Genomic DNA, 16,051 nt, shown 5'->3' on the forward strand with positions numbered 1-16,051 from the left:
CAAATCAGCTCCTATGAGTATTCATCTTCAGAAACAGTTTTTTAATGGAAAAAAACATATATTTCTGCAAGTGTAATTACTTTTTTAGTATCTAGATCACAGATTCTTTTAGGGAGAGACATTTTGAAATAGTAGTACAAGCCCTTGACTGGATGGTTACATCATTAAAAACAAAAAGGAAAAAGAAAATCTTATCTATTGCTGCCACATACTTTTTTTTAAAGGATGCGATTTAATTAAACGTGCAGGTCATTGTTTCTCAGAAGTCTTGCATTCCCAAATTGGAAAAGTAACACAAATATCAATCAGAATTCCTATTTTGGCAGGTTGAGGTGTCTCTCCAACCTAACTATCAAAATCTAATATGGCTGCCACATAAAATTTAGCTACACCTGCTGTAAGAAATGTTGATTAGCCCTTCTGATGATTTGTGTCTCAAACCTTTCATGCATACACAGAACCTCCTTTAGTAAATATTGCTCACTAAGCAATATTATTTGAAAGAAAATACAGAAATATACATTTTTTGTTTTGCAGTCATTGAAGTAGCTAGCCTCGTTTAGGGTTTTTTTTTTTTCATCCAAAGTTGCGAACTTGCATCTTATCCTCCCAAGAGCATTGGCATCGACAAGGAGGGGAATCAAAACATTCTCTATTTGGGTTCTCTCTTGTGACTAAGTGTGTCAAAAAATGGGGATGATAATGATATTCTAAAAACAAACCGTGTCTGGAAACTTCTACCTGCGTCACTAAAAATTTAGGTCTTAGAAGAGAGTAAAAAATGTATTACAAGCGCAGAACAATAAAGTTCTACCATTACTACTACTACGAAGAACAGCTGGAAATTCAACATAACACAAAGAAACGAAATAAAAAAAACTGTTAAAGCAACAACAAACAGCATTTGCGTAAACCTCTTTCTGTAGCTACAGTGTCAGTTTTACTATATTTTGGAGGATCATATAACTTTGTGAAGTCCGTTTTATTATCAATGGAAAAAAAATGAAAATTGGACTTTGCTCGATCTTTGACCTACAGACGCAGTGACTACGTATGGCCACTAGATGGCAGCACCATTTAGAAACAAACATTGGACGCAAAGGCGGAAGTAAACGTCATAGCTTGGTTGTCAGGTCTCTAACCGTTCAGATAGGTTAGTATGATGCTCTCGCCTTATCCGAGTTAACTCCCCGTTAATTTCTCCAGAATGGGAGACGAGGAGGAGCAGCAGCGCTCCTTGATGTTTCTCCTGACCTACATGCTGCTGAAGCGCAGGAGAGACCTAAACCACGCAGACATTCAGAGGCGCGATGAGATCCAGAGGCGGATCCGACATCGACAGTACTTCTTCCAGAGACAGAGGAGGATGCTCATGGTCAGTGCTTTGGGAGTCGGTTCGGTAATATTCTATAATTACTGGCGCTTTGAACGCAAGTTTTAGTTAAAATGTCTCAGATCCAGAGCTGAACTCTAGGTATGGGGTCCAGTACAGTTCCCTTTTGCACACCTAACTGTGTTGTGCATTTGTACACTAGGGAAACTCCAGGTAAGATTTTGGAAGCTTTTCTCTTTACAATGGCTTTCTTTCATTCATTCCTTTATAAAGGCTGGTTGTATAGAAGAAACTACTAATATTGTCAACATACAAAAACATATGATGCTTTTGTTTACATATGTTCTCTAACAAATCTTCACACAAAATCATTTAAGCTGTAAATTACATTTACCATTTACTTAAATGATGTCTTGTGTAGGCAGGTGGTGGAAATAGATTTTATTCGTGAGTAAAGGGGCTGAATACATGCAGCCCACATTTTCAGGGTTGAAACCAATGATTCATATCCTCCCACAGTACAATTATAAATTGCTTTTTGTTGGTTTATCCCCTTGCCCTGCAACAGACTGGCAACCTGTCCAGGGTGTACCCCGCCTCTCGCCCAGAACGTTAGCTGGAGATAGGCACTAACATCTATCATTTAACACCTAACATTTAGTAAAATACACTAAACTTTATTTGTTTTATATGGTTAAGTGGGGAAAATGCTTAATGTGAACGCTATTGGAAAGTACTTTTAAAGCCATACCCAAATGAAACACTTTCTTGTTGACTTGTAACCTGTGTAGAGTGGACTAGAGCTTGTCTTTACCTTATTTAGCTGATGTATATGTTTGCGTCTTGAGAAGACCCAAATATTCTGAGGATGGCAAGCTTGAAACTTCCAGCCTCTTCCAAAAGCAGTTCTTCTTATCTCTTCTGTCTGTGCCCCGACAGATGATGATAGCGGGAGGAATGCGCTCCAACGTCCGCATCCGCACCCGACCCTGGACAACCACTCCCCGCTCCGACTGGTGGGAGAGGGTTGTGATGACGGAGTTCCAGCCCTCTGATTGGCTGGACAAATTCCGGATGAGCCGGGAGACCTTCTTCTACCTGTGCGAGAAGCTGAGGCCCCGCCTGGCGCGCCAGGACACAAGCTTCCGGCTGGCGCTGCCGGTAGAGAAACGCGTGGCCGTGGCCCTGTGGCGTCTCGCGTCCAACGTCGAGTACCGCACCATCAGCACCCTCTTCGGTGTGGGGAAGTCCACCGTGTGCAGGTGTGTCAGAGACATGTGCCACGCCATCGTGGCTCTCCTCAGCTCCACGTACCTGCGTCCCCCCACCGAGCAGGAGCTGGAGGAATCGGCCCAGCTCTTCCACTCCTACTTGGGCTTTCCTCACTGTGTGGCTGCCATCACAACGCTTCACACAGCCATCATCACCCCATCGAGCAACGCGTCGGACTACGCCAACCCCGCTGGCTGGCTGTCTGTCCTGTCTCAGGTGTCTGTGTGGCTCATGTTCCCGCTTACATCCGATTTAGACTTTCTTTTGTAACATATTTTTCTTTCTCTCCAGGTTGCTATCAGTGGTCAGGGCTACTTCTGGGATGTATGTGCCAGTTTCCCCGGTGGGACCGATCCAGCTGAGATCTTACAGAACTCCGCTCTGTGGGCCACAGCTGCTGAGGGTGGACTGTCTCCTGCCCAAACGCCTATCTTCATGGGGAAACCGCTTAGGTACAGTTAGTAAGAAAGTAAACACTTCTATCCAGTAACACGTCACAAATGACAGAACAACCTTCATGTAATGACAATGGATCGGCTAAAATCATTCTTCAGTCTTTTTGCTTCACTAATATTTCTCTCTTTTTTACAAAATGTGATCTAGGGCTTGAAAACATAGCTGAAAAACATATCACAATATAAGTGCTTCCTATCAGTTGATATCAATGATTATTGATTCGTTTTGTTGTACTCGTTTTCTCCTTTCTCACCACCCTGTTGTGTTTTAAACAATTAGGAGACATGGTAGCGAAACATGAAACTGCTGTTTTGCAAATTACTAAAAAAAACAAACATATTTAAATATATCAAAACCTTTTGCAAAAGTAAAAATTTGTTATTTTCAGCAACAGCCCCCTCCTCCCAAAACATCCCAAAAACAATAACCAAAGATTCTGTTACACGTCATTTCAAACTCCATGTAGACTAATAAACATTAAATGAATTTAAACTGGGAAATCATACTTTCGACAATTCAAACAACTAAACTGAAACAAGAAACAACAAATGTATGGGGGAAAAAAACCTGTAAATAAATGGTTAAATGAAAGATTTCACTTTTACGATTTAAGGTAATCAAACTTGAATTTAGAATACTGAGCATAAAATTAACAAAACTGGACACCAATCAAACAAAAACCATCTCTCCTGCTGTAAAATATGTAAAATAAGACTGCAAGAAAGGCTTTTAGCGTGTGGAAAAATATTAGTTGGAAATGAAGGGAAATTAGATCGACCAGCTCAGCCTCAGAAGTGAAGGTATAATTTGTTTACTTGTTTGTGTCTGAGGGCTGTGTTTTTTATTTTCAGCCTGAAACCCATCTACTGTCTGCAGGTATGTGTTGCTGGGGGAGGCCTGCTACCCGCTCCAGACCTGGCTCATGAAGGCCTATCCGGAGCAAAAGAGCCGACGGGGATGTCGCGCGGCGTTGCCGGAGCCGCAGCAGCTGTTCAACCGGCGCCTCAGCAGAGCGCTGCGTACCTCGGAGGAGGCACTGCTGAGGCTCAGGGCGCGCTGGCAGTGCCTGAGTAAGAGGAACGACTGCGGGCTGGACGTGGTGCCCACCATGATGCTGGCCTGCTGCATTCTGCACAACATGTGCGAGTCCCACAGAGATGTCTTCAAAGCAGAGTGGCAGGTGGAGGTGTGTGAGGCAGAGAACCCCCAGCCCTGCCACAAAGCCCTGGCTCCTACCAGCATGGACCAAAGTGATGCTGAGGAGGTCCGAGGCCTCTTCTGTGACTATTTCCAACAGCAAAGAACCTGAATTTAGCTGCTGAAAAAGCTTTAACTGGTGAATCAATTTTGTCTTTGCAAATATATAACCTACTGAACTTGTGCATTCAACGCATAAACACTTTTTGATGTTGAACATAGACAGGTGTGTGGTTTCATCTTCTCTTTAAACAACAGCATGTTGACTTGTCTGTTATCAGTGTGGCCTCCATGAAGGCCAGTTCAGTCCGGTTTGTTTACTTACAAAAATGCAAAACCTAACCTGAAGATGATGTCTAACGCCAGATAAACGCAGGTGCATTAATGCCGTTCCAATAATAATCCCTTGAACTATTGCACATTTTGCCACATGCACATTTCAATGGATTTTATGTGAAAATCTAAAAGACGTGCATATTTGTAAAACAAAAAATAATGTATGTTTTTTTTTAATATGTTTATGAAAGTGAAAAATGATGTAACGGGTTTGTATTCACCGTCCCAGAGCTGGTGCTTTGCAGAATCACTCTTTTGTATGTAGCTGGAAGTCTATAGTGTCTCTACCAGCTTTGCACATCTAAAGACTGATTTCTTTCTTCCTCTCTCCGTTCTTATTCGCAACGTACCTCAAGAATTCTTCATTATGGCTGTATGTTTATGGTTGTTACGGTTGTTGATGTTTTCCTTACTTTGCCCGTCTGCTTGGTTGGACAACCTGTGATCTAGGGCTGGACAATACGGCTAAACTGTTGCAAGTTTTATTGGTTATTATGATCAAATTTAGAAACGGTAAAGTGAGATTTTTTCAAGCTTGAGATATTGTTTTATAACCTAGCCCTGCTATAAATGTCTCAACTCTATCCCTCATTTGCTGGCATATTAATTGGCATTTATGATGCCGTTTGCTCACCAATGTTCTCAAACAAACCTCCAAGGCTCTCATGTGGCAGCTGAATTTAAACTGAGAATAAATGACAGATGGCTAGATTGTGTTTACAAGTTATGCAATTTCTGGAAGTAGATGACTGCACAGCATTTTAGCTAGTAGCACATGCTTTTCTGATTTTTTTTTTTTGTATTAGCGGTAAAAATACATTTATTTTTTTTTTAAATTAAGTTTTATAAATTTATCATTTTGCAAGGAAATTTAAGCTGTTTCTGAAAGAAAGAGGAAAAATACTTGTATATATATAAAAAAAATGCATATTTTAAAAAATATTTTAGTTGTGATAAATTTATTTATTTTATTAAATAAAATATGAGCGGTTTACAGATTGTTGGTAGTTGCGTAGCTCACAAATTTTGTGAATGAGTCTTATGCAATTCTTCCCCCTGGCCTCAAGATGTCGCTGCAGTTCCAGCACACCTTTGCCTTCTGGTTACATCGGGTTTTTTTTTTTTTTTTTTTTTTTTTTTCCATGCGGCGGTGCTGCTTCAGTGCCTTTAAAATATGGGTCTAGTTCCACTTTAACACCCGTGCTCCATGCATACTTTTCCATTTTCGCAAACACTTTGTTTAGACCACACCATACGTGTCCTACATTTATAAGATGAGACGGTTATGTATGCTGTGGACAATTTTCGCATCTCATGGACGCAAGTTGGGGCGCTCGGATACAAATCCCTCCCCGAGACCCGCCTCGCTCATTCAATTGGTCTGCCCCAAACCTGCTTCATGCAGTCCGCCGCCTGTCAGTCAACGCCGCTCTTCCCTCCTCCGCCTCGCTTGGCAGCATCCAGGAGTGTGCCCACCTTATTCCTGCGACGGGCATTTGATGTGAACATATTTACGGCAAGAGCCGCCGGTTCGGCACGAGTTTTTTCTCCGTTGTTACCAGTTTTTGTTTTGCACTAGCTTTATCATTTACCGCGGGGATGACTCAGGATGTAACTGGGTGTTGTCCTGTTGTTTTTAGCTAGGCGGACAAATTCCTTCAACCAGCCTGCTGTTTCAATCACTGCCGGCTGTCACTACGTTAGCCGAGGCGCTGTTTGGTTGGGCGAGCTAGCGGGCTAGCAGGGCGAGCACTCCCGATTGTCTTCGGCCTAATTTTAGGGGAGGGTTGCGCTGATGTTGTTGGGATAACGCCGAAGAGACTGCGGACACATCAGCTGTCACCGGGTTGGATGCTGCAGGTCTGAACCACTCTTTGACGGATGGTGAAGATTGAATTGGGAAAGGCAGTGACAGAAAAAAAAAAAAAAAAAACCCTAAAGGGGCTTTAAGTTGCTGCCGTTAGGAACAAAAAAGGCAAAAATACCTAAGCTGTGTTCAGAGCGGTGCAGTCAGAGGAGAACTTGCTCCCCTTTCCAGTGTGAATCTCCCGTGATTTACGGTGGAACATCCGGGTGAAGTCGCGCTTCTTCCCGGCCGGGGGGACAACTTGACAGCGAGGCCCCTTGGCTAAGTCTCCCCTCCCCCAGCCCCGACCATCCATCCATCCGTCCGTCCGTCCAGTCCAGTCCGACTGACCGCTTGCTTGAGAGCCAAGCGAGGGCCGGGGATTCGGGAGAAACGGAAGCCAGCGAGCCAGTGTTCGTCAGGTCCCGTTTGATCCGGGCTGCCACAACTAGGGGGGGGGGATGACTCTGGAGTCCATGATGGCTTGCTGCCTGAGCGAGGAGGCGAAGGAGTCGAAACGAATCAATGCAGAAATTGACAAACAACTCCGCCGAGACAAGCGGGACTCCAGGAGGGAGCTGAAATTGCTGCTGCTCGGTATGTAGCATGAAAACGACCAGGCGCCGTTATCGCTCGCAGTGTTTTGTTTTGCTGTGTGGGCAACTTACCGTCTTCGGCCTTTTCGGCAATGCTAACAAATATGCTACCCAGCCTGCTAACTGGAAGACAGGTTTCACTATGAGGCTTTTAATGGGATTTCTGCGAAATGCGCTGCATGAATTCTGATTAGTTGGGGGGAAAAAACACACAAAAACATTAGGCATTTAAATTGCCCAGGGGCGTATACGTGAAAAGCACGGACAAATAGTGAATCAAAGGTTTTCTGGGCACAGAAGTGTAAAAAAAAACAAAAAAAACAACAAAAACAAACCAAACGCCTCAATTGAACCACTAAAACACATAATTTGATAAACAAATTTAAAACAATTGTAAATACAATTTGTCAGCCACACGTTTTCCAAAACCCCGTCATTAATCATTTCCATTGTGCTACTGCCTCTCCTTGATGAATGATTTCATCTGCACTAGGGATCAAACTGTTGCAAGTTTTATTGCTTATTATGGTCAGATTTAGAAAATGGAAAATTAAGAATTTACATAGCTATCTCCATTTATCCGCAAGTCATTAACATGTGTGACTTCTCTTCTTTTTTATTTAGAAGTGGAGGATAGTTAGAAATGCACTGAGCTGGCTTTTCCTGCCTGATACAGATTAGTTGTTTCTGTATATTTTTCTTAATGCAAAGTGCTGATTTGCCTATTAGAATTTTTTTTTAAGTGTGCTTTGATGGAGTTAGCAGTTATTTTTAATTATATCCAAAAAGCAGTAATTACATGATTATCCATGTTTATATGTATATACCTATAACATGATTTTATTTTTCTTCAGGTAATTCAAAAAATTATAAAGTTAAATATGCAGTGATGTGGGTTTTCTGGTCAATACAGATTTTCTGAGAGGTCTGACCTGTTGGATCTGAATTTGACATATTCAGAATTAAAATTTTATTTTAGGTTCTTCTTAGTTTATTTAAAAACCATGTTTTTTTTGTTTTGTTTGTTTTGTTGTTTTTAACAACTTGCACATTGCATCTAATTTTTTTCTTGACCACCATGTAAATAATGCATGTCTGCAAACCTCTTCTTCGTCTTTTGTGACTGTCCCTGTACAGTGAATGAACTGCGATGCAACTTCCTTAGCCGTAAGAGCCTAAAGAATATTTAGCATGCTCTGAACTTCAAATGGCATATTCAGGGAGTTTCTAGTGTCTACCGAGCTCATACCGAAGCAATCTCAGTGCGCTGTGTGTCCATGCTGCAAACTGTAATTAGCCTGTGACACATCTTGCCATTTATTAAAAGAAACTTGTGAAATTATTTTGTTACCATTTGTAGCAACTCTAGAAGCAAAGTGCCGGGTGCATTAGGAGGCATGTGTTGCTGATGGAGATTGAGCTGTTGAGCAATTTGCTCATTTATGTACAGCGGTTGTTGGGCTGTTTGTTTTCCCATCAGTAAAAAAACCAGCTACTGCACGAAGAAAGTCTTCTAGCTGTTGCTGCAAAAGTAAATGCTATGACGCGATATGTAGAGAAATGGGACTTGGTTGTAACGAAAACCAAAAGGTTATTCCTTTTTTTTTTTTTTTTTTTTTTTATGCCAGCACTTTGGATCTGTGAGATTTTAATGAGATGATGTGTGAAAATCTGCCACAATAGTTGGACATTTAACACATTGGCAAAAAAAAAAAATGGAAATGATTTTGAAGTATCTAATTATTTGATTTCAGCTTTATTTCTACAGGTGATTTCTACAAGAGACCCGTTTTTAAACAATTATTTAAATCGCAATAATTATACTTGACAGATTTAATGTGGAAACAAGCCAGTCTGAGTGTAATTATGAGAATAAAAGATTGAGTGAAATGATGGGAAAATATTAGCACTACTACTAATAATAATAACACGTTGACACGTTTTTGTTGCAGTAAAGCAGCCAGACATTTTGTGCAACCGCTTCACTTTTTATTGATACATTTTCTACAAATATGTTATAAAAAGACAATATTAGCTCTGCAGAATTTGCAAACAGTAATCACGAATACAACCAACGGTTGTTGCTTGTTTTTGCATAAAATAGTTCAGTGCAGGACTCCATCTTTTTGCACTACTGAGATTTTTTTGCACAAACAATATTTGGCAGAGATTTGTGAATTGTGCTGCATGTTGTTTCGTCCTGCACTACTCTTCTGTGTTAGCTCGTCTCATTTTGTACTATGTAGATGGTTAAACTGGCAGCTATCTCCTTCATTTCACTAATCTCTGAATGTTTAACATAAATTACTTTAATCTGAATTTTGCTTGTAAGGCTTTTGGTCACCTTACAGCTTTGATCAACTTAATTACAACTTTTTGATGCACCAAAAGGCGCCATTTTCCACTAGACGTCTCGGTTTCTAACCAACACAAGTACATTTCAAACTTTCTTTGACGACTTCTGTTGTTCGGTAAAGTTTGATGTGGTTAGTTTGTGATTTAGTTTGAGTTTGCCATTGAGGGTACATGCTAATTATAATGTTACCTAATTAAATGAGATTGGTGTAAACCAATGATGGTAATCCACATGCAGGTAATGAGGAAATTGATGATTGACAGGGTAATTATGTAATTACTCCAGAGGAATAGCTGCAGAATTCACTATTTTCTGTTTGTGTTTAAATCGGCAGTCAAAAATACACTTCCTTGCACGTTATTTATAGTTTCAGAAACCTTAACTATTGTAGAATGATCTTGTACTATCAAATTAATCAGTTTCAACTTCTACTGAATAAAAGATTACACAGTTTAAAGAACATTTAGTTGAGTATTTCTACAAAACAATTATTTCTCTCTGTTTTGCCTCCAGTAGACAACAGGAAGAACTTGGTTCAGGTGAACAATCGAGAACACTTCAGCCACATTGCACAGCTTTTTAGTTTGGAGCTGTTCTGCTCCTACCTGTTGTAATTTCCCATCTCATAATTATTAGGACAACTTTCACCTGTCATTGTAATCATTTTTATTCTATACTGTGCTGCTACTACAAGAAAATCCTTGCAAAATCAAGTTTAGTGTAGAAATAAACAATAGAATAATCACTAGTAATTGTAAGATGTGTCTGTGTAAAAGAAATAAATAATGATAACCAGTCCAGCTCAATAGGTGCATTGTAGTAGACTAGAAAAGGTAAAGTAACTGTTTTACTTTAAATGTGTAATGTATTTAGAGCCACCTGTTGTGGTTGAAGATGTTCAGGATTTCTGTACATACGGAAATACTAGCAGTTAATTATTTAGTTAATTATTTTTACACCAATTTATTGGCAGTTCAAAGGCTAGAAAAAAAACTCAAACATTTTTTTTAATGCATCAAGCTTGAAACTGATTTTTTTTTTTTTTCCTTATCCTGCACCTAAATGTGCTTTTTCAGTTTAACAATGAAACAGATTTGTGTCAGCAAATCTTGCACATTTTTTTTTGTTTACCCAAATACAAATTTCTGAGAATGATTCTAAAATTTAGATATAAAGAAAGTTGGTTACATATCCTTTGTTGCATCAGAGGGAATACTCTTGCAATTTATTTTATGTGTTTTATAGACCTAGAGATTGGGGGGGGGCTGGGCGGGGAGCATTAGACAAAACTTTAAATTGGTATCAGCCAATAAAAGCCTTATCAGTGGATGTCCATTGTTTATCCATGAGTGTTGTTCTGAATGGACTTCCGTTCCATGTTGCATTCATTAATTTTTTTATTATTTGTGCAGCTTCCGGCCTTTACGTCTCTAATGTGAGAGCTCAAGATGGATTCACATACACTTAGAAACCTAATGGAGCCTGGAGGGTAGAAAAAGGAAAAAAAAAAAAACGCAGCAGCTTTGAGTTGCCTTCAACATGTTGCGTAACATTTGTATGACTAGAAAAGGGCTTTGGCTCCCTCACTTAGACCTTCCTGGGTGTCCAGTTTGTCACCGCTGCATTTCTTGTTATTGTTCAGTAAGCATGGTGTTGCACAGAGTTTACCCTTCTGGAGGACAAGGATTCTGATGGATTTGCCCCCTCGTCCTGGAGTCTAGCTGAGTAGGTTAGCTATTTTTATAGCTGGTGTGTGGGCAGGTGGGAGCTGCTGTTGAATAAGTTGGGCTCCACTGCATTGATTCATAGTTCTGTGGACACAGAAACATTTGGCTGCGATTTATCACAAATGCACCCGTTTCCCTTTTTCCTTTCCTTCAGCCACTCGTCAAGCACCTTTTTGGATCGTCGAATGTGGGAAACTTGCTGTGGAGGCGGGAACGGGGAGGTGGGGGACGCAGGTGGCCATTTTTAGGACAATTAGAATTATCTAGGTTGCACCCTTAGTTTCAAAACGTTTGCTCCCATTTCTCACCCACCAAAAGCAGTCCTGGTTATCCGACATGTGTGTCTCCTTTATTTCCCCGCTGAATACCTCAGCTCAGTAAAGTAGGCCACACTAGAGCCATACCATTGATGGGGCACATTCTGTTTAATGTCGTACATTTCGACCACTATGGCGCTCTCCTCTACCTCACTGCTGAGGTGAGAGGATCTGGAAAGAGGTGTTTGCTTTTCTGCAGTGCTTTTGAAAGCTTGTGTGCTGCAATCATTTTGGGTTTTTGCCAGACTGTCTGTGAGGGACTGATTTCAACACATCTACGGGTTGGAACTACTGTGCATGGGTTGGTGTGAGATTCTCACACCATGATATGGGAAGTTGGAGGAAAAATGCCAGGGTTTCTCATTGTCACGTTAGATATACAAAGATCTTACACAAACTAATTACTCATCTTAAAGACTGAAAAGCCACAATTATTCCTATTATAATTTAATCTCCAAGTTATTTTTGAGTAAAATGGCTGTTAATAAGTGTCTATCATGATGATGTGTCAAGAGATTTACAGAATTAAAACGCATTTGCTGTCAAAGTGATAAATATCGTCCCTATGGTGAAATTCATGCAAATAACTTTTATAGGCACTGGATGTGAAAACCTTTAGCTCAACACACTTTCTTTAAAACTCTTATTTTGGTATGAAAAAGGAAGTAGTTCTTGAGTTGTTGCCTTGCTGTTGGGTAGTAGAGTTGGACTTGGACAACATTTGGTTACATAAAAACTCAAGAAACCTTTTTTTTAATCTGGCAGCATTTTTGAGTACTTGGTAGAAGAAAATTGATATTTGATATTTATATACATATTTGTAATGTCCTTTTCAAAGCACCAAGTAAATATCTTGACCGACTAACCGTTAGTTGTTAATAACACTGAAGTCCGTTCTACCAGCACCAAACGGTTATCTTTTTTTATTATTTTTTTTATCCATTGCAGCGGTATTTGATAATTTCTAGGTTGAAATCTTAAAATTCTTAGACTGGTCAAACAAGAACGGGATAATTTTACACTCAACAGATTCTTTACAATACATTTTGAGATTTCTGAAATCTTTATAGACTTTATTTATTGGGTAAACATGCACAAAAGATGACATAAATCCTACAATATATGGACTAGTCAAACCTGGACTTGGATGACTCCACTCTGAGTCCAGATTTCTTCGAACAGTTTGTGACACATTTATTCCCATGAAATTCAGGGTGGGAGGTTTCCTAGTTTTCCCAAAAGTATGTAAGATATCAATTGTTCATTGTTACACCGCTACAGATCAGGTTTGGTGATTTTATTATTTTATTTTAACTCTTTCTTTGTGGTTGCTGGTCTACAGTACTTCAGCCAACTGTGTGTTTTTAAGTACTTCATTAATAAAGGTGTAATGACATTTGTGAAACCTTTATTTCTAAAAACAGAGTGTTAGTTTTCCTAAAACATATTGCTAAAATCATGTTTGACTTTGTGTCTTGGGTTGGAAATAACATTGAAGTCTAGTAGCAGATTTCAAGTTAATGAAATCTGGGTTTTTGCCAATATGCCTAACAAATTATTCTCCCTCTAGTTAATCAACTTTTGCTAAAAAACAGAATTACCTTTTTAGTGGATGGCATTCTTGTCACGATTGGAAAAATCCAGTTGCTGAAAACACAAACAGTCAAATTTGTCTCATACGGTAGAGACAAACCTAACAACCTTCTGTCAGTTCAACCAGAGAAGGTTCTGGTCGCACCAGCACTTTCTATTGCAGCATAATTTTCCTTTTCACGTTGAACTATGAGGATTTAATGGAGAACTTTTTAAAACCTCCATATGCAACTTATTCCTATAACCCACGACGCTTTGCATGAACGACGACATTCACGCTTTCTTACCTGAAATGACCCACTCATCAATGCCACAGTCACACCGAGGGGTTGATGCCTCGATACTGTTATTCATCCCCTGCCTACGGCCACATCTAAACTCTCAATATTACTTTCTTTCTCTGGTGTTGTGCTTTGGTCTCTGCCTGTGTCTCCGAATGAACCCTGGTTTTGATGACAGGCAATAGAAGACGTTTATCAAAGTGTCAGGGTGAAAGGCAGAGAGCAAGCAAGAGCTGCAATTAGTCACGGCATAAGTGGATCGTTCAGTGTGACTTAAGTCTTGTTGGTGAATGCCTGGATAAGGACGTGTAAGGCAGGATTAGTCCGGGCTCTAATAGGCTTGGTTAAACACATCTGCTGCTCAGACTTTAAGATGTCACTGACTCCTATTATTCCCCCTCTGGCATTATTCAACCCTCAGTGAGTCGCCTTCTTCACGGAGAGGACAGGACAATGTCTGTTTCCGAGTGTTTAACCACATGTGCCACACTGAGACGATGTTTATAGTTCTTCAGAGCTGCGAATCTGCTCCGTTGTCGGCGCCCACCCTTCAAGATGCTGCCCTGACCGCCGTATCGATTGGGTTACAGCGTCTTGCCCAAGTGAAATGAGACCAGTGACCCTTTCCACTTTAGACTTGCCGTACCGAGCCACAGAGCCGTCATCAGGTGTGTTCGACTGTACTGGAGTTGAACATTGATAACAATCGCCTTCTTGGGTAAATCTTGAGGTTTTCTGTCAAGATTTACACTACTCAGCAAATTCAGCACACGTACAGGAGATACAGTTTGTTGTTCATTTCAGCTGATCTTGCAAGAATGTTCCCGACAGCTTAATCTAGTTAAGTATGCACAGTTTGTACATAATGTGTTACAGCTGACTGCAGTAGCACTTGCGCAATAATTTCATTTATTAATGACTGGGTAAAGCTAAAATTGTTAATAAGTACCTATTTGCTGATAATTCATGTACTATTACAAAAATGGTGTCCGTAAATGAATAGTACATCAGTTCTGGATACGATATGCCTTGTTGACATATTAGTACATCAAAATGGAGGAGAGTCTATTTTGGACCTCACTTTGGAGGCTGAAACTGTTAATGGAGTTTTATTAACTTATTAAAATGTAAATAAAGGGTTTAATAAAAATGATTAGTGATTACTAGCTTCAGATGAGACTACATTTAATTTTTTATATAGGGAAACATTGGAAATAATTTGTATTTTTGAAACTAAAACAAAGGCTTCCTAAATATCAAACCTTTTTAAACCATCTGTTGTGTATATATATTAAATACAGTTCTGACTTGCAGAAATAGTTCAGATTTTGACCCAATTAGAAATGCACAAATCAGAGATTAACAGCCAGCTTCTAATATCGGCGGGTTTTGTAAAACTTTTTAAAACAGTGTTTTACCGTTTTATAGCAGATAAAGTACTAGTTGTTCTTTGCAAATCAGAGACAATTTGCCTCTAATTTCAGAAATCCATGTAATTTACGTACAGCGCTGCAATGCAGACCTGTACCGCTTCTTTGCATGTAATTTAACACTTGAACATTTAAGAATGATTTCTACAATTCAGCAATCAAAATAGCTGCTTCATGTTATTATAAAAATTATAAGTCAAATCTATCCAGTTTTAGCATTAAACATGATGGTACACTAAAAAAAAACAACACAACAAGCGAAGCAATGTAGTGACTAATTGAGGATAAACATTCAATATATGAACTGGAGTCTAAGTCAAGTCAAAAGTTGTTTTTTTTCTCTTCTTTGTAACTTACAGGTGTATTAAGTCCCAATCTCAGTGACAAAATGACTTTCTTCTAAAATTTTTTAGCTTGGTTTACTTATTAGCGAGGTTAGTGTCACAAGTTGTGAACACTGACCTAGTTTTCAAATGCCTAAAGTTGCGTAGATCAGAAAAAGATCTGATTTGAGTTTCCAACCGGCTAACAATTAGTCTGGGTCAGTCGAACTGAAAATCGGCCATTAAGTCGAAAATCGACCAGCAGATTTTTCAGTGCATGTGAAGTTGGACGTCTACAAAATGTGAGGAATGAAGTTTGCACAATCAACACAAACAAAAAGCTTGATCCATTTCAGTCTTTCTATTGTTCTTATTTTACATAACCAGTAAGTACTCAAAAATTTAAGTTGCGCATTGCTAACCTTTACCTCAGGGCACAAGAGTGAAATTCCTTTGACAGACCTTCGTCTCTAAAGGTTCAAATATTTTTCCAGAGCTGACGGATTCCTTATGTATTTTTTTAAGCTGACAATATCATTGCAGCTGCGTATATTGAGATATCGTCTCTGTCTTGAGTGAAGCAGTGCCCGCAGTCTGGCTGCCTGTTACGGAGTGCCATATGAGGCCATACTGACAAAATCCTGCTCCACAGACAGTAATTTGCCTCTACTTGGTCAAAACACAGCGAGCCAGAAGCTGCGGCCTTTGCTGCCTTGGGTAGATGGACTGCTGGAGCTGTCGGGAAGGTGAGACGCTTGGGCAAAAACCTTTTGAGGTAAAGCTCAGTTAGCGAGCCGGTGTTAGCTTCTCATCTGTGTGTTTTTTTTTAACCTGCAATGTATTACATTTAAACGTGGATGCTGCTAGAAAGGGATGTTTTGTGATCAAAGGCTTAAAAGCACACCGCATTGCTCAAACATTGACTCAGATTACATATTTTAATGCTCTGGTTTTATTGTTGCATGTGATCCTCCTTGTTGCCTTGGTT

The 16,051-nt window shown here is 39.8% G+C and overlaps 2 protein-coding genes across 5 annotated transcripts in view; both read left to right on the top strand.

The window, feature by feature from the left end:
- The first annotated feature begins 1,108 nt into the window (after positions 1 to 1,108).
- On the top strand, positions 1,109 to 5,305 carry LOC111612170 (protein ALP1-like). The gene is made up of 4 exons (XM_023352397.1): positions 1,109 to 1,375; positions 2,273 to 2,821; positions 2,897 to 3,057; positions 3,938 to 5,305. The coding sequence occupies exons 1-4, from the start codon at positions 1,208 to 1,210 to the stop codon at positions 4,368 to 4,370; spliced, it is 1,311 nt and encodes a 436-aa protein (XP_023208165.1). The 5' UTR covers positions 1,109 to 1,207; the 3' UTR covers positions 4,371 to 5,305.
- Positions 5,306 to 5,755: 450 nt separating this feature from the next.
- Positions 5,756 to 16,051, top strand: part of LOC102238377 (guanine nucleotide-binding protein G(q) subunit alpha) — a 36,731-nt gene continuing 26,435 nt past the window's right edge. For 3 of the 4 annotated variants that reach the window (XR_002754522.1, XR_002754521.1, XM_005798350.3), the window contains exon 1: positions 5,771 to 7,037. Coding sequence is in view for 2 of the 4 variants with exons in the window: in XM_005798350.3 (XP_005798407.1) it covers positions 6,902 to 7,037 (136 nt within the window). In the remaining 2 variants the exon portion in view is untranslated. Of the gene's footprint in view, positions 7,038 to 16,051 lie in introns of all 4 variants that reach the window. The other variant, XM_005798351.3, reaches the window with a different exon arrangement.

The sequence above is a fragment of the Xiphophorus maculatus genome, chromosome 19, assembly GCF_002775205.1.
Source record: "Xiphophorus maculatus strain JP 163 A chromosome 19, X_maculatus-5.0-male, whole genome shotgun sequence".
Taxonomy (NCBI): domain Eukaryota; kingdom Metazoa; phylum Chordata; class Actinopteri; order Cyprinodontiformes; family Poeciliidae; genus Xiphophorus; species Xiphophorus maculatus.